This window comes from Mus musculus, chromosome 13 (assembly GCF_000001635.26).
Source record: "Mus musculus strain C57BL/6J chromosome 13, GRCm38.p6 C57BL/6J".
Classification (NCBI taxonomy): Eukaryota; Metazoa; Chordata; class Mammalia; order Rodentia; family Muridae; genus Mus; species Mus musculus.
The window spans coordinates 96,605,123-96,629,486 of NC_000079.6; the positions used below are offsets into that span (position 1 = coordinate 96,605,123).

The 24,364-nt window shown below is 38.4% G+C and overlaps 1 protein-coding gene across 3 annotated transcripts in view; it reads left to right on the plus strand.

The window, feature by feature from the left end:
* Nucleotides 1-24,364, plus strand: part of Cert1 (ceramide transporter 1) — a 97,459-nt gene that overhangs the window by 62,414 nt on the left and 10,681 nt on the right. For 2 of the 3 annotated variants that reach the window (XM_030247385.1, NM_023420.2), the window contains 7 exons: nt 4,652-4,809; nt 7,139-7,231; nt 9,652-9,738; nt 11,335-11,427; nt 11,872-11,949; nt 19,573-19,668; nt 23,891-24,023. In XM_030247385.1, coding sequence (XP_030103245.1) covers nt 4,652-4,809; nt 7,139-7,231; nt 9,652-9,738; nt 11,335-11,427; nt 11,872-11,949; nt 19,573-19,668; nt 23,891-24,023 — 738 coding nt within the window. The remainder of the gene's footprint in view (nt 1-4,651; nt 4,810-7,138; nt 7,232-9,651; nt 9,739-11,334; nt 11,428-11,871; nt 11,950-19,572; nt 19,669-23,890; nt 24,024-24,364) is intronic. The other variant, NM_001164222.1, reaches the window with a different exon arrangement.

The following is a 24,364-nucleotide window of genomic DNA, read 5'->3' on the forward strand; positions in this document are numbered from 1 at the left end:
CCCCTTCCCTAGGGCTTCAAGTCTTCACAGGATAAGGTACATCTTCTGCTGCTGAAGCCAGACAAGGCAGTCTTTTGCTGTCTGTGTGCCGGGGGCCATGAACCAGCCCATGTGTGCTCTTTGCTTGGTGACTCAGTCTCTGGGAGCTCCCAGGGATCTGGGTTAGTTGATACTATTGGTCTTCCTATGGGCTTGCCATCCCTTCAATTCCTTTAATTCTTCCCCTAACTCTTCCATAGGGATCACCGACCTCAGTTCAGTTGTAAAAGTAGTCAGCTGCTGGTAGAGCCTCCCAGAGAACAGCCATGCTAGTGTCCTCTCTCCAAGCACAACATGGCATCAGTAATAGTGTCAGGGTTTGGTGCCTGCCCATGGGATGGATCCCAAGTTGGGCCAGTCACTGGATAGCCTTTTCTTCTGTCTCTGCTCCATTTTTGTTTCTGCATTTCTTTTAATCAGGAATAATTCTGGGTCAAAAAATTTGAAGGTAGGTTGGTGACGCCATCCCTTCACTGGGGGCCCTGTCTATCAACTGGAGGTCATCTCTTCAGATTCCATCTCCTTACTGTTGGACATTTTGGCTAAGGTCATCTCCGTTGAGTCCTGGGAGCCTCTCACATCCCAGGTTTCTGGGACTTTACATACATTCAAAACACACACACACCCGGACCCCACCCTCTACCCCCTGCAGCTGCATATTTCTATTCATTCTTCTGGCCCTCTGGGCTTCTCCCTGGTCTACCCCCCCCATACCTGATCCTGCTCCCCTTTCCCCTTCTCCCACCCAAATCACTTCCTCCCTCTGCCTCCCATGACTATGCTGTTCCCCCTTCTCAGTGGGATTGAAGCATCCTCACTTGGGCCTTCCTTCTTGGGTGTTCTGTACTTTTTGTCTAATATCTGCTTATCAGTTAGTACATACCATGCATGTCCTCTTGGATCTGGGTTTCCTCACTCAGCATGATATTTTCTCGTTCCATCCGTTTGCTTGCAAAATTCATGATGTCCTTGTTTTTAGTATCTGAATAGTAGTAGTCCATTATGTTCATGAGCCACTACCAGAGAACTCCTACAGCTGATAAGCAACTTCAGCAAAGTGGCTGGCTATAAAATTACCTCAAACAAATTAGTAACCTTTATACAAATGATAAACAGGCTGAGAAAGAAAGTAGGAAACAACACCCTTCACAATAGGCACAAATAATATACAATGAAACTCTAGCCAAGCAAATGAAAGATCTGTATGACAAGAACTTCAAGTCCCTGAAGAAAGAAATCATAGAGACCTCAGAAGATGGAAAGATCTCCCATGCTTATGGATCAGTAGGATTAACAGTAAAAATGGCCATCTTACCAAAAGCAATCTACATATTCAATACAATCCCCATCAAAATTCCAATACAGTTCATCACAAACACGGAAAGAGCAATTCTCAATTTTATATAGAAAAACAAAAAACCCAGGATACCAAAAACAATTCTCAACAATTAAAAAACTTCTGGGAAAATCACCATCCCTGACCTCAAGCTGTACTACAGAGCAATAGTGATAAAAACCACAAGACAGAGACAGGCAAGTAGATCAATGGAATAGAATTGAAGACCCAGAAATAAACCCACACACCTGTGGACACTTGATATTTGACAAAGAAGCCAAAACCATTGGGAGGTGGGGGTTATCTTCAACAAATGGTGCTGGTCTAATTGGTGGTCTACATGTAGAAGAATGCAAATTGATCCCTTTTTTATCTCCTTGTACAAAGCTCAAACCCAAGTGGATCGACCTCAACATAAAACCAGATACACTGAATCTAAGGGAAATTTTCCTTAACAGAACACCAATGGCTCAGACTCTAAGGTCAACAATTGATAAATGGGACCTCATAAGACTGAAAATTTTCTGTAAGGTAAAGGACACTGTCAGTAGGACAAAGCACAACCTACAGATTGGGAAAAGATCTTTACTAATTCAACATCTAATAGAAGGCTAATATCCAAAATATACAAAGAACTCAGAAAGTTAGACTTCTAAAAACAAAATAACCAAATTAACCAAATTGGGGTATAGAGCCAAACAGAATTCTCAACCGAGGATTCTCTAATGGCTGAGAAGCACATAAAGAAATGTTTAACATCCTTAGTCATCAGGGAAATGAAAATCAACATGACCCTGACATTCCACCATACACTAATCAGATGGCTAAGATGAAAAACTAAAGTGACAGCTAGCACATGCTGGCAAGGATGAGGAGAAAGAAGAATACTCCTTCATTGTTAATGGGATTACAAACTGATACAACCACTCAATCTGGCAGTTTCTCAGAAAATTGGAAATAGTTCTACCTGAAGACCCAGCTATACCACTCCTGGGCATATACCCAAAAGACACTCCACCATACCACAAGGACATGTGCTCCACTATGTTCATAGCAGCTTTATTCACCATATCCAGAAGCTGGAAACAGCTCAGATATCCCTCAACTGAAGAATGGATACAGAAAAGGAAACATTTTTAAAGCAAATATAACAAATAACAGATAACTTATAACAAATCCATTAAGAACTATTAGAACTCTAAGTAATCAAGCAAGTTTGTAAAGGGTAAAACCAGTATATAAAATATCAGTTATACTTGTACTTGATATGAGCAATCTGAAAGTCGTGTGTATGTGTGTGTGCGCAAATGCTCATGTGTTCATGTTGGGTATGTGTGTGTTCAGGTACATGAGCAGACTTCCCCTAAAGCCAGAAGTGGGTATTGGATCACACGGATCTAGACTTAGAGGTATTGTGGGTAGAAAGAACTGAATGAACTCTGAGCCTCTGGAAGAACAGGAAGTTCTCTTAACTGTCAAGCCATCTTTCTAGCTCTGTTTATTACTTTTGAGACAAAGTCTTACTGTATAGTCTTGTAAGATAGCCCAGACTGGCCTTGTGTTCAGCGATCCCACCATTTTAGCCTCCTGAAGGTTAGAATTCTAGGCATAAGCTACTATGCCCAGCACTCAGATAAATCTTAAAAAATGAATTAAGTAGAACTTTGTTACACTGTTTTTATGTTTGTTCTGTGAAATGTGTGAGAACTATATTGCAGAGACAGAAAATAGGTCAGTAATTACTCAGATTCAAAGATTTGGGGAAGATGTAGAGCAGTTTCTAGTAGACTTGAGAGCTGTTGGAAAATTTGACTTTGCTGCTGCTGATTATACAACTCTGAATATACTAAAATCTTTAATTTTATGAGTGAATTTCTTGGTATGGGAAGTTTATCTTTATAAAGCCGTATTTTGTTTTGTTTTGTTTAAAAAAAAACAAAACAGGCAACTAAATATGACTGGAGATAAAGCTCGGTGGCAGAGAACTTGCCTTGCAAAGCTCCAAAGCAATATGCAGCCAAAGAAATTAATTGAATTATATTTTCCAGTACTTAAGTGAATTCCTGCACTCTTTTGCTTGGGCTTTGTAATTTAAAATTCCTAGTTAATATGTATGTGTGTCAGGAGTTAACTTCTTCTCATTGCTGAGTGATATTTTTTTGGTATGAATACGCTACAGTTTGTCTATCCGTTGATGAACAATCGAGGAGTTTTAAGTTTGGGTATTAGAAATAAAGTTATGTAAGCACTCGTACACAGGCCTTCTTATGGGCGTCTGTTTCATTTCTCTGAGTTTAAATGTCTGTGCATATTTTTTAGGAATTATATGGTAGGTGGTTTTTTAACTTTTAAAGATGTGCAAGTTCCCTCTTGTGGTTTTAATTTGCATTTCTTTAAGAACTAAGCATCTTCTGTGCTTGCTTTGCTGCCTGTCTTCTTTGTTGAAATGTATTCACATCTTTTGTTCTCCACCCTTGGTTTTTTTCCCAGTGTTGAGGCTTCAGACCCATAGCTGTGTTCCTGAAGCTGCATTTTATTACTAGCTCCCAGTCTTTGTGGGCTACTTGGTGCTTAATTGCTTATTTACTCAATCTATAGTATTTTTAGGTTACTTGATATGTTACAGATATAGGTCCATGATCAATATAGGCCATTCATTTCACCCTATTTGTGGCTTATCTTCTTAATGATGTCTTCAAGTTTGAAATTTTGATAAAATACTTTATAATTCTGTCCTTTCCAGACTGCACCCTTACTGTCATGACTACATGCAAGTCTCTTAAGTCACAGTGCCATTATTTTTCTTGTAAATGTTCTATCAGGATGATTACATATTAGCTATAAAATATGTTCTTAGGATTCTTTTTAAGATCTCTCCTTTAATCCATTTGCTAACCATGTATTAGAATGTAAACATGATCTACTATTTTGAAGTTCATGCTGCTTTTTTAAATTCTACAGTTCATTATGTTATAGTTTTAAAATTCTAGACTTTGTAAAATGTAATGTATCTAGCTTTGACATGTCAGAGTGTTGTCAGCATTGCTCTTCCTTCCACTTGACTTACTAGGTGCAGCTCAGCAAGAAGTTCAGGAAATAGACTCGAGAAACTGGGACTTGAGTGTATGTTGCCTCAAAGCTTTGCTCACTGCGTAGAGGGGTCCACAGAAGGAACCGTACTGTGCTCTGATTGCTAGCTTTATAAATGCTTGCTAATCTTAAGTATAGTGAAGTCTCTTCACTTCAGTGATTTTTCTGTGTTAACTTTCTTTTCAGTATTTCCACATGTAACACCAAAAGGAATTAATGGCATAGACTTTAAAGGGGAAGCAATAACTTTTAAAGCAACTACTGCTGGAATCCTTGCTACACTTTCTCATTGTATTGAATTAATGGTAAAACGGGAAGAGAGCTGGCAAAAAAGACACGATAGGGTAAGACTTTTGCTTTTGTTTTTAAAATAATCATTTTAAGCTTCGTGTGTTCATTGAACATTAAAACTAAGCTAATTTCAAAGGGGAAGGACCTCTGGCTAGATAGAAATATCAGGTGGTTCGCATTTGCCACTTGATCAGAATCTTCAACTCAGTACTGACCAGTGATTTATTCAGTTATTATACAACATGCCTTCTCAGTTATATTTAATATAAAATTCTGCAAGTATTACAATTGTTTGGTATAGAAGTAACGTAACATTTGGCATTAGTGTTTTAGGGTATAAAATCTGACCTTTATAAAGTCTAACAGTTACCTGTCACATCATGGCCATTAAGTTTTCTTTGGTCACTTTGATGTCACTTACACACATTATATTGTTCAGATATTTGCCCTATTCTCCATTTTCCCACCTTTATTTAATCATCAGCATTGATAATAGTGTTGTAATATGAATTTCTAGCTTTTAATGTGAACTATGGTTTACTGAATTTGCTTAGTAGGGAAACTCCTGTTTAAAATCCAATATTTGTAAAATAACCAAATACTAAAATTAAAACATACCTTAGAAAATCTAATTCTAGCTCAACACCATCATTTTTCAGAAGGAATGAAGTCAAGGACTTGTCCAAAGGTGCTAAGTAACAAAGCTGGAGCAGGTGGCGGTATTACGGGGCTGTCTGCCCTGGATGCCAGGCTCTTTAGTCTTCATTCAGAACCAGATGCCTCAGAAACTGCTACAGGGTAGGAAGGTCTTTCAGTTTGAGGAAGATACTAAGAAAACCAGCAACAGCCACGATGCAGGATTTAAATAGCAGTGGTTTTAAGACTGTTCTTCTGGTTTAGAAGAGAGCTCTTCAGAGTGCTCAAGCACAGGTGAGAGTAAGTCCTAGTAACTAGCAGTATGCAAACCTTACCTGATACCTGCACTTCACGACCCCCGGTGGACATATAAAAGAGTATCGAACGTTTTATGTACTTTTTTATTTTTACAGATTCATACTTATGATGAAGTTTAATTTATAAATTAGGCACAATGAAAATTATGCAAGTCAGTATTGATAATTCACAAAAAGTTGTTTATCAGTAAATGTTTTCTCGATAATTCATAAGATCAGGGAGAAGGTGCGATGACACTGTGATTTCTTTGATACTGTTTTATTCCAGGGTGTTCTCATGCCCTCTGTAAGCGAGAAATAGAGAAATAAACAGGAAGTACTCCCTCGAGAAGTTTACGCTCTGTGGGGCACGGTAGATGTGCGGTCATAATAACAGCTATTGATAGAATTGTTGACTTTTTAAAATGTCAACTCAAGCTAACCAAAATAATTAGAGGTGATCATTCTTTATGGTTATCTATGATAATAATCCCATGTCCTGTAGAAATGTACTTAGCCAGGCATGCTCAGGAAGATTAAAATTCTAAGTTTAAATAATTTTAATTAATAATCTTAATAAGAGAAAATTGTACTTATTGACTATAAGGTATCCTACCTTCAATTTGGATATACTTATAACGAGCTAGCTGTGTGTATGTGTTAGACTTTGTTTGATTTACCCATTAAATTAAAATTAAATTAATCCAAGTATGTGAGCTTGAGTACTTGCAGTGAGACCGTGAGGGGTTTCCGTGCTGGCGAGGCTTTAGATTCCCATCAGAGTTGATCCAGGAAGCCATGTTGTAGCAGGAAGTTTCCATCTGGGCCAGCCTTCACGTTTTACCTTGAATCTTTAGCACTGTTGATTCTGTCTATAAAATGAAAGAGTCATTTTTTTAACCAGCAAGAAGAATGGTAAGAAGTCCTTTAAAATATTTAATATTGACTAATAAGTTGAGTTCTTTTAATTCCTAACATTTAATCATTTCTTTTTCTCCCTCCACAGCAATAAATAATGGTGTTGGGCAGGGGACGGACAGGAATCTGCAGCTGACATTTCACTGGTGCTGATTTATCACATTTTAGTATTAGACACAAGCAATTCCATTAACATGTCTTAACCACCCCAGTATTAGCATGCACACAGATGATCTGAGCTGACATTCAGACAGTAGCTCCTATATTATGTATATCCTACAGGAGAGTACTTCCTAGGCATAATAACATTTGTCTTTTTCACAGGAATAGTTATTTTTTGCTCAAATTATCCAGTTTCACAGAAAGTGACCCAACAGTCTTTTTATGGTAATTGGAATGCCCACTTCAACTGATAACACACACACACTCTCTCTCTCTCTCTCTCTCTCTCTCTCTCTCTCTCTCTCTCTCTCTCTCCCTCCCCCTCCCCCCTTCCTTCTCTCCCTCTCCCCACCTGCCCACACCTGCCTAGGAAGTGGAAAAGAGGAGACGAGTGGAGGAAGCGTACAAGAATGTGATGGAAGAACTTAAGAAGAAACCCCGTTTCGGAGGGCCGGATTATGAAGTATGGACTTAGATTGGGGTCCCCATCTATCACAGAAGGAACCTTTAATAATTTTGTAACCCTTAAATGGTCTTAATTGATTAATTCTTCTTACCATCTACAGAGGTTTATATATGTTTTAAAGACCCAGGTGTTTTCAAATTTTACTGAGCCAACCATAGTTATAGGATTACATGCCTATAATCCCAGCACTGGGAGGCTAAGGGGTTCCTCCTTGGGGAGGGTCACCATGAGCCATGAAACTAGAGTCTGCCTGTGAAGTCCTTTTTCCTTACTGATTTGCTATATGAATGCTTCCTTAGAATGAGTCTGTCTTTTCATAGACTTAGTAAATAATTATTTATACTTAATGGTTTCCTCTAAATATATCTAATGCATTCTGGACTTTTTTGTATATTGTTTTAAGACAGTGTCCGTTGTAGCCCAGGTTGGCCTTGAACTCCTGGTCCCCATGCCTCTTCCTCTGCCTCTTTAGTTACAGAGACCCTCAACCTCCAGGGTTACAGCTGGAAGCCATCATACCAGCACATTTCAGTTTTTAAGACTTATGATAGACCTGTCTTGAAAAACCAAAAAAAAATTATGATAGAATATAGGAATCTGTATTTTATTCGTGTCATTTTTGGACTGGTCTTTTAATACTTAAAGATTTATATTATTGTAATTTTTTATGTATGGGACCATTGACCACATACATACATGTGCTCCACATGCATGCCCAGTGCTCATGACTTCTTAAGAGACCATCAGATCCTCTGAGTTTGAGTTGGTTATGAGCTGCAATGTATGTTCTGAGAGAACTGAGCCTGGTTCCTCTGTAAGATCAGCAAGTGCTTTTAGACACTGAGCCATCTCTTCAACCCCCATTTGTTGAGTATTCTTACTCCACCTATTTAAAGTACCTCTTTTTTCTTGATGAAAATAATGGACACAGCATTTATCATGCATTTTAACACCACAGGTGTTCCTTGGTGTGTGTTACAGAATTGGAAAACTGATGGCCTGCAATCTCAGAAGCTAGTAGCCGGAAGATCAGAGTTCAAGGCCAACTTGGGCTGCATGAGACTCTGTCTCAAATAATTTTCTAAAAATATGTACATATAGCATATTTTTTAAAAATTCCTGTGAATTTTAATTCTAAACTCTACAGTTCTTAGGAAAGGAGTAATTCATTGGTAAATTGCTTACCTAACTAGCATGTTCTAGATCCCAACTTAAAGTCTCAGCATTACAAAAGCAAAACAGAATTAAGGAAATAGAAAGTTCTCAAGTAAATCATCTATCTTTTTACTTTCTTCATTTCCTTTGAAATTTTAAGCTATCTGTCCTTGTCAGTTTCGTGTGTGCAGGAGTACACAGGTGTGGTGGCTGGAGGTTGACATCAGTTGTCCTCTAACAAGCTCTACCTTATATTCTTTAGATCATGTTTCTCACTGAACCTAGTGCTCGCTATTTTGGCTAGATTGACTGGCCAGCAAAACCCTGGGATTGGCCTGCCTCTGTCCCCCTAATGCTGGGGACACAGACGTCTGCCTCTGAGCTGGGCTTTACATGGTGCTGTGGATGCGAACCCAGTTCCCAGGCATGCTTTATGCACGACCTGTCTTTCCAGCTGGATCTGGACAGTTCAGTAATCGCTGCTATAGGCCTTTACCTTGAAGTGGTACTAGCCAGTTCACAGTAAAGGTACCTAGTACTAGTGGTACTAGCCAGTTCACAGTAAAGGTACCTAGTACTAGTGGTACTAGCCAGTTCACAGTAAAGGTACCTAGTACTAGTGGTACTAGCCAGTTCACAGTAAAGGTACCTAGTACTAGTGGTACTAGCCAGTTCACAGTAAATGTACCTAGTACTAGTGGTACTAGCCAGTTGACAGTAAAGGTACCTAGTACTAGTGGTACTAGCCAGTTGACAGTAAAGGTACCTAGTACTAGTGGTACTAGCCAGCTGACAGTAAATGTACCTAGTACTAGTGGTACTAGCCAGTTCACAGTAAATGTACCTAGTACTAGTGGTACTAGCCAGTTCACAGTAAATGTACCTGTTAGGATGGCTTGAGCCTATAATTCTAGTATTTGGGAAGCTGAGACAAGAGGTTGCTACCAAGTGTGAGGCCAGTGTGTGCAACAGAGTGAGTTTTAGGACAAGGTAGAGTACAAATGAGACCCTGTTTCACAAAAACGAACAAGAAGTATAGTAGATGAGCTAGTTATAGTAGTCATGGTTTTTCAGAGTGTGTGTTACCACTGTGATAGTACTCTACCAGTCTGCTTCGTGAGCCACAAATATTTGCTCAACAAATGTAATACACATGGTCAGTTTTCACCTTTCTCCTCTCAGAGGTAATACCAAACTTGTCAGTGTTTTCTGTTTCTTAAATAAATGAAACGGTTGTGGTTTGTTTCCTGTTTATTATCTAGGAAGGTCCAAACAGTCTGATTAATGAGGAAGAGTTCTTTGATGCTGTTGAAGCTGCTCTTGACAGACAAGATAAAATAGAGGAACAGGTACATCTACTCACATTCCAAAGACATGTGTTTTCATGCCACCGGTCTTCCTTGGTGTTTGTAATAGTATTGGAAAACTGATTGTAATCAAAAATATTAACTATCATAAGTGTTGAAGAATCTTTGTAAATCAGATCCTTTATATTTTAATTTCTAAACACAAAGACCGATAATTATTTGAAAGAGATATATGCATGGTTAATATGGACTTAAATGGGAATATTCTGCTCAGTACCCTTGAGGCATTCAGCCTTAACCATTCTGATAGCCAAAGGGTCTTTCCTAAGTGTTTTCTCAAATACCAGTGGACAGAAGGGTTGTTTTTGCCCTAGCCCCACCCAGCCTTTATTACCAGCTCACTTGCTTACTCCATTGCAGTCTCATGGAGTCTCAGTGTGCACACCCAGCTCCTTTCATGGAAATTGACTCACAGAATACTTACATTTTAAAATTCTGATTTCAAGATTAATTTGATTCCTGGCTTCAGCTTCTTTGCAGGCAGTTGCCGTAGTTACGGCCAGATGTGTTAAGGGATGAGTTTCACTTGCTTACCTCTCCTTAGGCTGCGCTGTTGATGGTAGAAGTTGCCTCCTGAGCAAGTGTAACTAGCCTGGCCGTGGGGTAGAGATGGGTTTCATACTACAGATTGACTTATGCCAGTTTGCTGGGCTGAGTAGTCCATAGCCTATCTGCTACTTAGGTTTATATTTTTAAGTCAATGATTTAAAAGTTCATGCCATGCTTATTTGTAAAGTTTATTGGTAAGTTGTCTTTTACACTGCATTAAGTTAAGAATGGCAACTTTCAGTTCCCAATTAATCTGTGAGTTTGGAAGCCTAAAGTCATCCTTAGAAATACAGCCTGAAGTAGCATTCATTTGGGAACGATCGTGAACTTACTGTAGTCACTCTTTTTCTTACCTTGTTATCTCTGTTAGTATGGCCAAGACAGGGATGGTTTGAGAATGGTGAAATGGTCCTTAGGATCGGGCACTAAAGTACTTTTAATGAGTGTTTATTTAAATGTGTGAGGTGCCCATTAAACTGAAGAAGAGGTGGGAAGTCAAGGGTCAGACTAGCACAAGTTAGATACTAAGATGAAGGCAGGCTGTCTTCATGGAAGGGAGATAAAAACATACATAGGAAATGATCTTAGGAACCCAGAAGGAAAGCAAATAATGATACTGGTTCTGATGACGTCAGTCTGGGCAGAAGTGCTGGTTCTAGATGCAGGAGATTGAGATGATTTGACCAGGGTTTAGATCAAAAGAAATTGAGTAGTAATATTAACCTTGACTCGAGAGAATTGACACAGTACAAGTGGCGGGTGAGAGGGTTTTGACTGGGAACAACATAAAAGAGGTTCTCCCTGGTCTAATGCACTGTCTGTAGACGAGAGAGAGAGAGACTGATTGGGGATCTCCAAAGTGTCAAGATTGAGCAAAGCTGTGTCTGTAAAGTAACTTCCTAATCAGGTCATTATTGCTAATGTGCTTGTTAATAAAATGTTAGTTTCGGGCTATAGTAGCCATTTATAGGCTGCAAAATACGCTTTAGAAGCATCTCATTCTTAACTTAATGCATCTGTTTTTCTCAGTCACAGAGTGAAAAGGTCAGGTTACACTGGCCCACATCATTGCCATCTGGAGACACCTTTTCTTCTGTCGGGACGCATAGATTTGTACAAAAGGTAAGAGATGCACTTTACTAAAAGAACGCCTGCATTCCTCATTCTGTAGTATACATTTTCTCTTCTCAGGAATTTAGGTAGGAAGGGTTTTGTACTGTTATATTCCCTATTTCTAAATCCTGTTCTGAGCATATGTTCTTTGTTTTTATTTAAGGTGAAGAGGAGGGGTGAGGATAGAGGCTAGGGAGTGGGGAGTGGGAAATAGTTACTATCTCTTCTTTCTGTGAGTTTAAGTACTTTGTAATTTTGGAAATACTTGTTTCTTTTTGGAATGAATTTGGAGTATAATACATAATAGGTGCGTGGAGTCAGCACTTGCTGCTGTGCCTGCTTCATACAGTGCTTGTTTTCTCTTCTTTATCTTGTGTTTGCAAGTTGGTACTGAATGCTCTGTTGTGCCTTTGTTCTGATTCCTTGGTTTTTTTCTTTGTCTGTCTCTGGTAGCCCTATAGTCGCTCTTCCTCCATGTCTTCCATTGATCTAGTCAGTGCCTCTGACGATGTTCACAGATTCAGCTCCCAGGTACTGTATAAAATATATAGAGTGGACTTGAGTCTTTTTTGCTGTATTTCCGCCTGCTTGCCCAGTTCTAAGCAATTGATTGGGCTACTTGTTTTGGTTTTGAATTTTAAATAGTCACAAAGGTTAAGAAGGCTTTCCTTATCTACTAAGTAGCTCTTCTTTGTCAGCCTTGCATGTCCCTTTACTTTGTATCCTCCACTAGGAGTAGCGTGGCATTTGATCTTAAAGAAGGTAGTACTCAGGGAAAATGTTTCAACTGAATTAAAATATACAGAAGTAACCTGATTGTTCATTCATCATGTAACGGCTATATTCTCTAGCTTCAGCTGCCTTTATGGACATGGATTATAGGGGATTCTAATTCATGAAAGTGGATTTTAACCGTCTCATTTTTTTATCTAATTTTAAATGACTTCCACTGATGTTCAGCAAAAAAATAACTTTAAATAATAGTTGTCTCATTACTGTTATGATACTAAATTTATTGAACAGACTATTTATTCAAATTACCCGTGAGTACTGTAGGTTAATATCCTTGTATATCTGCTAAATCTATAGAAGTTGGTTCTAAGTTTATTTCTCATCACTAAGGGATTGGGAGTTTAAGACAGTAAATAATCTGTGCCCTCAAAATAAGATTAGTTTGCCAGAGAGAAGAATCTTTCAGTGTAGACATTTTTAACCACGTTTTTTTCCTTTGTCACAATGCTGGGGATGGAGCCCATCCTTAGCATGCTAGGCGGTCTCTGTGCCTCGCAGCTGCCTCTTTAAAAGTGTTAAGGGTTTTTTTAATTTTCTAAGCCTTGAAATTGAGTTTTGTATTTTTACAGCAGTTGCATTTTTTGGCCCATGTTATGTTGCAAACCTGAGCTTCTAGTTGTGGTGATTGGGTTTACCCTGGTTAGCTGTGTGTATCATCTGAGTGTTTACCCTGGTTAGCTGTGTGTGTCATTTGAGTGTTTACCCTGGTTAACTGTGTGTGTCATCTGATTGGGTTTACCCTGGTTAGCTGTGTGTGTCATCTGGGTAAGCGTTGGAGTCTGAGAGCATAGTAAGGGTTAGGCGCCTGACCCTTCACTGGGATTATAGTAGCATGACTGAGCTAGTCAAATGTATACATCGTTTTCCCTAGCTGAACAAGTCTCAGTTACATTACGCGTGCAAGTTAAATCTATGTTCATTTTTAATGCAATAGAGGAAAAAAGACTTAGAAATGCACATTTCCTGATTTTTTTACAGCTTTTTGCCTTGAATATCTTTGAGAAAATATTTAGCAGTTCTTGACCATAAATCACCTATAACTATATGTCTGTGTTATTTATTATTTCTTTATTTTTGCATGCCTTTTAAAAAGTGTATATTCACCTGAGTAACAAAAGCAGATTAATACCAGGAGACCTTGGCTTAGTCTACTAAGCTCTGTCTTTTATTAAAACTGTAATTTTAGAGATGATGAGACAGCACAGTTGCTTAAGTGCTTCTTACACAAATATGAACTCTTCACATTCCACATGCAAAGGCAGCTCTGGTGGCTTGCTCTTAGGAGTCCCCAGATCCATAGGGCTCACTGGCCAGCCCCTCTAGTCTACATGGCAAGCTCTGAGACAGTGAGAGACACAGGAAGTAAAGCATAATGTGTAAAGTTTGCTCTCTGGCTTTTACAGCACATAGGCACATGTATACTCGTGCAGACAAGTAATAGCGTAACTGAAATCCATTGTTATTCAAATGTTAGGACTCATAGGCTTTAAATGAGAGCAAGGAGAAATGAGGATACACAAGAATTCTGTCTTCAGAACTCAAACCTGAGCCTTAACTATAGAGCCAAACAATCGCTGAAAGCCTTTAAGTGAATAACTATTTTTTGTAAGATTTTACAGAATTTTAGCTTACTTGTGTAGATAACATTTTTATAACTAGTGTATATAAATTAAGAGAAATTAATTTTGCTGGTAGAATTTTTTTGCTAACATATGGTGCTATATGATTAATCAGGTCCTGTTTCAACTTTTGAGCACATACTTCTTTATATAGCAGAAGAAGTAAAAGAAGAAAATAGTATTGAAATTTTAAAGTATTTCTTGTCTTTGTGTTTGTTGTCATTAGCAAATATGGGTTCTAGAAATTAAACTGTAACTTATGTTCTCCAGCATCTTTAGAACAAAGAATTCCAAGTTCATAAGAATACTGACTTTGAATAATGTTATTTATATACCTTTTCTCTTACAGTAAGGAGTCTGCCAAAGATCTAGGCCTTTGTTAATATTAGCTGAGAATTTGTCTGGAAAACTCTATGTTCAATTACACCAGTGGTTAAATTGGATTTGGTACATTTTACAGTCAGGCATACAGAATAGACTTAGGTCTATTCAGGATACGCTCTTGGGTTAATTACTAACATTTGAAACACGTTTTGTTATATTACCTTATATAACACATTTCCATGTACACTAAGGAAATCTATGAATTTCCTTAAATTATTAGGTAATGTTAACCTTAAAAAAATAAAAATTATTTTTAAAATACCTTAAAATATTATGTAGCCAAAGTCTTCATTTTGTAATTAATTGAAAAAAATAAGCCACTTTGTTATCACTATCAGTTATTTATCAAGGATGGGACTGTGTGTGAGTGGAAAAATATTAGCATAATATGCACAAAGCCCTGGTTAAACCAACTAGCATTTCTTTTAGCCATAAAGGACCTGGTTGATATGATAATATGCATTTTTAATGTAATTCAGTAAAAATCACTTAGTGTCATTCCCCCCCCCCCTTGAAAAAAAAACAACAACTAGCATTGCAGATGCTATTGAAGCATGATGCTGTAATCAGTTCATACGTGTTTTTAAGTAAGATGACTCAGTGAGTAAAGAAGCTTGGTGTGCAGGCCAGAGGACCCAAGTCTGAGCCCTGAACCCACGCTGGACAGAGAGCGCCAGCTTCCCAAAGTGCTCCTCTGAGTGCCACACGCGCATAAAGCACACCACAAATAGTAATGTTTCAGATAAAAGAGAAATTTAAATGATACGTCATTATTGATAGTCTTTACATTTTTTGTGGTTGGAGTACAATTGAGGATTTTTTTTCTCCTTTCACTGTGTGACTCTTAGGCATTGAGTCTCAGGCTTCCTGGCTCAACAGCAAGTGCTATACCAAGCTGACAAGCCTCACTATTGATGTGCTTACGTTTAACGTCTGTATGTACCAAGGTGTAATAAGCACATCAGCTAAAGTGCTGGAGGCCAACCTAGATACCGTAGCAAGCGCACAGTTACAAAGGAAAAAGAAACAAAGCACAAACAAAACCCTGGCTAGGGCCTATCTGTGCTTATGCATACTCTGGGTTCAATTTCCAGTACAACAAAAGAGAAAATCAAAGCAACAGCCTTGGAGAAGGCTCAGTCAGAAAAGTCTGCCCTCACTGACTACAAGCAAGAGGACCCATGTGCAAAATATTGCTTGGCCATTGTGGCTTTACATGTGGAGAACTTGAGACAAGAGAATTGATAGCTCGTGGTTTAGCCAAGTCTGAGCTCTGTTTTCAGTGAGATATCCTTTCTCAAAAAACAACATGCAGAGGGCAATGATGTCAACCTCTGAACTCCACACACATGTATATGCATAAACACACATTCACACACACATACTCCACACATGACCATACATACTTTAATAACTTTTTGCTACCAAAGTAGGTAATTCCAATAACCATTTTATAATATTTTTAAAGATATACTTAATAGGTTCACTCCCCAATAATATAGATCTAGACACATAAACACATATATGTATGTATGTATGTATATTTATCTGTGTATATGTATATATTCATGTATATATGTGTGTATATATATTTGAATATATGCACATTGTTTGCCTACTCAATCTAATATTGAGCAATTTTAGTTTATCTCATCATAGTTATGACAGTGAGCTTCCTTGGAATAGTTTCCTCATAAAAAGCTTTGTGTACTTACAGAAACGTTTGCTTCACTTGAATTCCTAGAAGTGAGATTGTTTGGACAAAGGCCATGAATATGTCTGAGTTATATTTATTCTAATTGAAAAATTGTTCTTCAGGAAGGTTGGGCCTTATACTTCAGGCTAGTTTTGTTGTGGGTGTTTTGTTTGGCTTTGGTTTCTTTGTTTTATTTTTTTTCCATACTGACACTAAATACTTCAGCTCATTTTTCCCAGTCTTAGAGGCTAAACCAGCCATTTGTATTTCTTCAGTGAATCAATTATTAACATCATTGGCTATTTTCTTTTGGGTAACAGTGCTCTGTTAATTTATTAATATTCTATTCAGCAAGCCCCTCTGTTATCTTGTGACTATATAACAATAAGCAAAATTGTTTTCCTCTGGCATAAGTAAGAAAAGATCAGAACTATGTTTGAGCCCTTCTAGGTTTTTGTTTGTACCATCAAAGGACAATTTTCTCTTTAAAACTCTGTCTTTAACTGTTTCAGAAAACTACAAATGCAGAAGTATCCTAATGTGACAGTATATTGAATGATTTGGATGTGAGATGGGAAAGAAAAGGGTTGGAATTGCAGCAGTGCCCTTCACGCCTTACCTGTGTTTTATACCTCCTTGTTCATAGTTCATTGGTAGGATGCTGTGTGGATAGATTTGGTGCCCACTTTAGGTAAACCTAGTGAGGTTGGGTGCCAGTGAGATGGTTCTGCCAACAAGCCTGGCAACGTGAGCTGCCACCCACATAGTGAGAGGAGAAAATGGGCTCCCCTGGGCTGTCGTGACCTCCATTTAGTTATCCCCTTACAGTCACACACACAGTTAGTTATCCCCTTACAGTCACACACACAGTTAGTTATCCCCTTACATTCACACACACAGTTATCCTCTTACAGTCACACACACAGTTAGTTATCCCCTTACAGTCACACACACAACATGCAATAAAATAATTGGATCTGTTTGAGGGTGGAGAGGCGTGATAGCATTTATTACTAGTCGCAATATTTCCTGAAATATCACAGTTCAATCCTGATAAAATGGCTTTGACTTCCCATCAAGCCATTATCTTAGTTATCTCTAGATCTCCACATGTACGCACAGTAAACTGGACAGATTGTTAAGTTAGATCTGAGTGTTGGTGCCACAGGCACAGCTTTTGTGGTCACATTGACAGTGAGCATATGCAGTGAGCATAAAATATATTTTAGTGAAAATTTACTTGCAGCATATGGTTTTTAACTCTCCTGTCATTATCTCAAGGAAGGTACAGTGAAGAAACAATTCTAAGAGAAAACTAAAATTTTTTCTACTCCAGTTTGAGTTCCTGGGAGAATCGTACTAGCTATATCGTGTTTCTTTGTTGGATTTTTCAAGCCCTCATTAGCCAAAATGAAACAAGACTTTAAACTGTCTGTAGACAACAGTTACCTTTGATCTAAGTGCCACTTTCTTTTGGAAAATTTTGTTATAGGAATACCATTTTTTAAAAATGGTCTAGAGAGATTCAGCTTAATTTCTGTATGTTGTGCTCTTTCCTAGCAGATTACATTTGCTAAACATGATTTCCTTTGTAGAAAAATGCAAATTAAAATATTTGCAAACATTTGGAGTAGCTACTTCAGAAATAATCTATGGAAAAATCACAACTACTTGCATGTGTTATGACAAAAGAGCTGTAAATGACACTGCAAGTATTAGACTGAATTCTTTGTCTTTACTACAATAAAATGTGTCACGTTCCTCCTCCACTTGAAAGTCACGGGAAGTAGGGTTTCTTTATGCCGCTAAACCCATGATGAACACATGCGTCCTTAACCCCCATTTCTTACATCAAGTCAATGCTTTTCAAATTTAAACATTTCTAAGATTTGGAATCTCAAGAAAGGTGAAGTGCTCCTCTGGTGACAGGCTATTGAATCAAGGCAACAGTACTGGGGTAGCTTTCTTTTCTGTAATTCTGTACCCTGTTCTCCTGCCTTCTATGTATTTGTAACTGGGAATTCTTCATTAGTCACACTGACCCACACAAAGCCGAGGTCAGAGGTCAGAGGCACGTGTCTTTTTCTAGTCAGCACCTAGAGTTGTCTTTCTGCTTTTTGTTTTTTTCTAATTAAAGCTTTATACAATTTTAGATTATATCATTGGCAAGATTGATTAGTTAATTAATACTGAGGCTCAAAACTAAAAGGACAAAATTATAGAATGTACTATTAGGTATATTATTAAGTTCCTCAACTCTAAAATCTATAGTCACTCACATTGTCTTAAGAATTATTAGTAACTGGGCATTAGTGGTGGCACACGCCTTTAATCCCAGCACTTGGGAGGCAGAGGCAGGCAGATTTCTGAGTTCTAGGCCAGCCTGGTCTACAAAGTGAGTTCCAGGACAGCCAGGGCTACGTTTCAAAAAACCAAAATAAATAAATAAACAAAAATAAAAAATTATATGTGTGTGTATGTGTATTAGTACACTACTAAAATGTTGTTATTATTTAGTATAAAATTTTGGAGTCAGTTTTAACAATTTGTCAAAATTCTTTTGGATGATTGTCAAATCAAGATTGATATAACAGAAGTGTACATCTCTATAACATATTGAGGGCATTCCTAAGTATAGGAAATTATTAACTATTATTAGTTTTTTAAGAGTTTATGCCTCAAAACCATTATTTCAACATGTAAAAACTAGCTTCCTGCTCAGTGTGCCTGGCAAGCACACTATACTCTATGGAAAGTGACTAGTTACATTCAGAGTACAGTTTTAAATATGAGTGTCATAAATACTCTTTCTGCTTTCCTTTATGTACTTATTGCTAAGATTATTGTTTTAGCATAATAGTCTAACTTTCCACTTTATTCAAAACATCTCAAACTGTGACTTTGTAAAGTTCATTTTTAAGTAATTGTCCAAGTAAGTGACTTAGGATTCTGAGATTAGGAACTGTGTGTTCTCTGTTCTTTGCTTGCCTTGGTTATGCACCAGTACTAAAATTTAGTAGGTCTAGAAAAATACACATAGTCAAGACCCTGGCCAGCTTCAGTCCTCAATAACAAAGGGAAGGTAGACATTTTGAAGCAATAAATTTAAACGTGGTTATATTTAAGTGCTAACATATATGAATGTTATTAATACTATTTGTAAAAGAATTCAGAAAAATGAATTAGAATTAAAAAAAGGATTATTTTATGTTGGTTTATGTTCAAGAGAGGTTAACTGATGTAATACTTTTCTCACCTTGACACATAACAAGCTTTCTAATCTCTACAGAGCTTTAAATATAGGGACATTGGGACTAGGTGGTGGTAGTGGTGTGTGTGTGTGTGTGTGTGTCCCTGTCCCTGTCCCTTTTGTCCTCAGTGTTCCATGATTTGTGCTTTAGGACATCATCTCTGATGTTTAGTCATGCATGCATAAGCCAAGTTGATGTTACTTGAGTGAAGCAAGCATCTTCCTGCATTTCTCTCTCCTAGTCCATTACTCTGGATGTGTCTAATGTGACTGAACTGTTGATGCTCATGTAAAACTTAGTAACTTGAGCTTTGTAAGTGTGCTATTTCTGAAGTAAGCAATACCATTCTGTTTTAAACATAGTGGCTTGCTTATGACATGTAAATTCTTATGGCATTATTTTCCTTTTCAAGGTTGAAGAAATGGTACAGAACCACATGAACTATTCATTACAGGATGTAGGTGGTGATGCAAATTGGCAACTGGTTGTTGAAGAAGGAGAAATGAAGGTAATTCCCACACAAATTATTCAGGTTGCTAAATTAAGGGTACTGCTACCAGTATTTAATAAAATGTTAAAACAAATTATTACATCAAAGAAATACCAAATTCTGGGAAGTAAAGCCTCCTCCTTTTTTTCATGGCTTTGTTTCTATCAATTGATTTGTGATCATAATATAAATCTATAAGAATAATATTCTGTTTTACCTAGACAACAGAGAAAGTAAAATTTGAGAGTTTATAGGTAAAACAGACTACAGTTTGCTGTTGGCCCTTTATTTAGATATTTCTTTTCTTTCCCCCTACTGTATGTATATCTGTGTGAGGGTGTTGCTATGGCCTGGAACTAGTTAGAGACAGTTGTGAGCTGCTGGGTGCTGGGAGTAGGGCCTGGTTCTTGAAGAACAACCAATGCTCTTCACTGCTGAGCCATCTCTCCAGCACTAGATAATTCTTTCAATCATAGATTTAAATGTGGGGACTGCTATTCCCAGGTTTTACTTTGTTTCTCTTCTCTTTAGCCTGTTTTCTCTCCAGCTCTGATCTGTGATCCTTGTCCCACACTTACTATTCAGATAAATCCCTGTCCTTGGAGATACAAATGTGAAAGAATGTAGAGAAACCAGGAGTTCTTACTAATCGAAGTGAAGTTCTTCTGCCTGTAATGAGTCAAGAAAAGGCATCCCCTATAACCCACCACATTAGACAGAGAAGTTGGGGTTAGAATGTCAGAGTACTACAGTAACCCGCCAGTGAGAAAGTTGATTTTTCTGTAGCAATATGTTTTCTGCTTTGTGTAGCATATCATTTAAAGAGGTTAAACAGATTTGGAAGAGCTAAAAAGAGACCTGAAAGACCCGTCAAAGGCATCAAGTACAATGTGATCTAGATCTACAGTAGGATATATAAGCAGTCGTAGGAAAGCCAGGCCAACGTGTGTTTTAGAGAGGATCAGGAGGACACTTAATAGTTTTACAAACTTTGAAAGTATAAATTTTTAAAAGTCCAATTTCCAGTTGGAGTGCTAGTGGAATTGGTCGTCCTGATAATGTGCATGTAAGTGTGTCAAGAAGAGATGGCACAAAACAGACTGTCACCTGTGTGCATGTCTTAACAGAGCAATCCTCTTGTTCTTGCCATATTTCTTTATTCTTGAAAGAACTTAGCACAGATTTCTCTAAATAGCAATCTGTAAATTTGAAATAATAGATTATATTTATCACTTAAGGTACACAGCCTCAGTGTTTTAAAAACATAAAGCTCTGTTTATAATCCATTTACCATTTCTGCTTCCAGCATCTCTTTCAACAAGTATTTGAACACCGAGTGCCTTTCTGATACTGTTCCTGATGCATAACAAAACAGCATTGAATCTCCTGTTTGATCCTGTATTCTAGCCAGTCTTGTTTGGCCCTGTTCTGTGTCAAACACCTTTTGCAAGTGTTTGATTCATAATACTAATGTATAATATTTTTTTAAGTCTGTAGCAATTAGCCATTCATCATATGTAGTCATCATATATAATTTTTCATGGTGTGAATTTACCTTGGAATATGATTGCATATGCCTTTAAGCCCAGCACTTGTGAAGCAGAGGTGGATGAATCTCTGAATTTCAGGCCAGACTGATCTACATAGTGAGTTCTAGGACAGCCAGAACTACATAGTGAGACCCTGTCTTAGTCAGGGTTTCTATTCCTGCACAGACATCATGACCAAGAAGCAAGTTGGGGAGGAAAGGGTTTATTCAGCTTACACTTCCATACTGCTGTTCATCACCAAAGGAAGTCAGGACTGGAACTCAAGCAGGTCAGAAAGCAGGAGCTGATGCAGAGGCCATGAAGGGATGTTCTTTACTGGCTTGCTTCCCCTGGCTTGCTCAGCCTGCTCTCTTATAGAACCAAGACTACCAGCCCAGGGATGGTCCCACCCACAAGGGGCCTTTCCCCCTTGATCACTAATTGAGAAAATGCTTTACAGTTGGATCTCATGGAGGCATTTCCTCAACTGAAGCTCCTTTCTCTGTGATAACTCCAGCTGTGTTAAGTTGACACAAAACTAGCCAGTACAATTGACCCCTTGTCAGCTTGACACACAAACACATCACTAGTAAGTCTCAACCCTTAATTTATTCATCCCCAAGATCTAAACAACTTTAAAAGCCCCACAGTTTTTACATATTAAAAGTCAATCCCTTTAAAATGTCCAATATCTTTTAAAATCCAAAGTCTTTTTACAATTAAATGTCTCTTAACTGTGGGATCCACTAAAATATTTTCTTTCTTCGAGAGGGAAAATATCAGGGCACAGTCACAATCAAAAGCAAAAATCAATCTCCAACCATCCAATGTCTAGAATCCAACTCACAATCTTCTGGGCTCCTCCAAGGGCTTTGGTCACTTCTCCAGCCATGCGCTTTGTAGCACACACATCGTCCTCTAGGCTCCAGATGCCTGTACTCCACTGCTGCTGCTCTTGGTGGTCATCTCATGGTACTGGCATCTCCAAAACACTGCATGACCCCTTCCATCCTGGGCCGTCAATTGCAACTGAGGCTGCACCTTCACCAATGGCCTTCCATGACCCTTCATGCCTTCAAAACCAGTACCACCTGGGTGACCCTTACACATTACCAAGTCCTGCTGCAGCAGGAGTACAACCTTGGCTATCTCTGGAACACAGCCTCTTTGTGCTTTCAGAAAACACTTCCCAGAAGATGTCACCTCGATGATGCTGGTCTCTTCTTAATCACTGCTATTTCTTAGCTCCAGCTAACCAGCATCAATAGTCCCAGTAATGCAAAGTTTTTGCTTTAGTAGTTCTGGTATCTTGTTAATCACAGCTGATTCTTCAGCCCCAGCTAACCAGAACCACAGAATCTTCATAATCAAAATATCAATGGCCCTGAAAAGGAAATCTTCCCTCTGAAATTTCACAAGCCAGGCCTCCATCTTCTGCACTGTTCTCAACATTATCTTCCAAGCTCCTACACAACATCCCACAGAGCTCTTAACACCAAATGGATCTTCTGGCCCAAAGTTCCAAAGTCCTTCCACAGTCCTCCCCCAAACATGGTCAGGTTGTCACAGGAATACCCCACTATGCTGGTACCAGTTTGTCTTAGACAGGGTTTCTATTCCTGCACAAACATCATGACCAAGAAACAAGTGGAGAGGAAAGGGTTTATTCAGCTTACACTTCCATACTGCTGTTCATCACCAAAGGAAGTCAGGACTGGAACTCAAGTAGGTCAGAAAGCAGGAGCTGATGCAGAGGCCATGAAGGGATGTTCTTTACTGGCTTGCTTCCCCTGGCTTGCTCAGCCTGCTCTCTTATAGAACCAAGACTACCAGCCCAGGGATGGTCCCACCCACAAGGGGCCTTTCCCCCTTGATCACTAATTGAGAAAATGCTTTACAGTTGGATCTCATGGAGGCATTTCCTCAACTGAAGCTCCTTTCTCTGTGATAACTCCAGCTGTGTCAAGTTGACACAAAACTAGCCAGTACAGACCCCGTCTCAAAAATACAAGAACAACAAAACAAGAAGAAAGAAAAGAAATTACCTTGGGTTTGTCGTTTTGAAATATCTTTGCCATGTTTAAGAAATTTTAATTTCTTTTTTTTTAATTAGATATTTTCTTCATTTACATTTCAAATGCTATCCCGAAAGTCCCCTATACCCTCCCCCACCCTGCTCCCCATCCTACCCACTCCTGCTTCCTGGCCCTGGCATTCCCCTGTACTGGAGCATATGATCTTCGCAAGATCTCTCCTCCCACTGATGGCCGACTAGGCCATCCTCTGCTACAATTTCTTATGACAGAATGTTATATAAGTAAATTTTTATAACTACAATTCTAAAAAACTGGCATTTTTTTTAGGCAGGACCTTAAGTCTGGCCTCCAACATGCAGTGTAGGCCGAGCTACCCTTGAACTGCCATCCTTGTGCTTTAACTTCGAGTGGGCTGGGATTGCAGGCACTACAGGCACATACCTTGCAAAATCAGCTCAACTTAAAGCATACTTTCGAGTTTGTACTTCAAGAGTCTACCTTTTATGAGTATGTGTTTTTAAAAAAAGAGGTCTTTTGGGTTTTGTTTTGTTTTATTACATTTTATTAAATGTAGTTCAGGATGCATGGGAGCAATAGGCTACCTGGTCTAGACTGCCCAAGAGCCAAGGGTTTGAAGTCTTTTGATTTTTTTTTTTTTAAATATGTTTTCCTTAGGTATACAGAAGAGAAGTGGAAGAAAATGGAATTGTTCTGGATCCTTTGAAAGCTACTCATGCAGTTAAAGGTGTTACAGGACATGAGGTCTGCAATTACTTTTGGAATGTTGATGTTCGCAATGACTGGGAAAGTAAGCTATCATTGTTAATATGTTACTACATAATTATCTTCATTTCAATTTAATGTCAAATCAGACCCGATTGACTATATCCAACAGTTTACCAAATTTTATAGAGAATATCAAGAGAGTCATAGATAGGCATAATTATACTTTCCCTTCATACTTTTCAAGCGGTGGCAGTGGGATCAAACCTCACAGAATGCTAGGCAACTGTTCTACCACTGAGCAACCTCCCATACCTTTTAAGATAAGATCTCACTCTGTCGCCAAGGTAGCCTTGGATTATTTGCCCCTACCTTATCCTTCCAAGTTGTACGATTATAGCTTATGTACAACTACGCTTAGTAGTA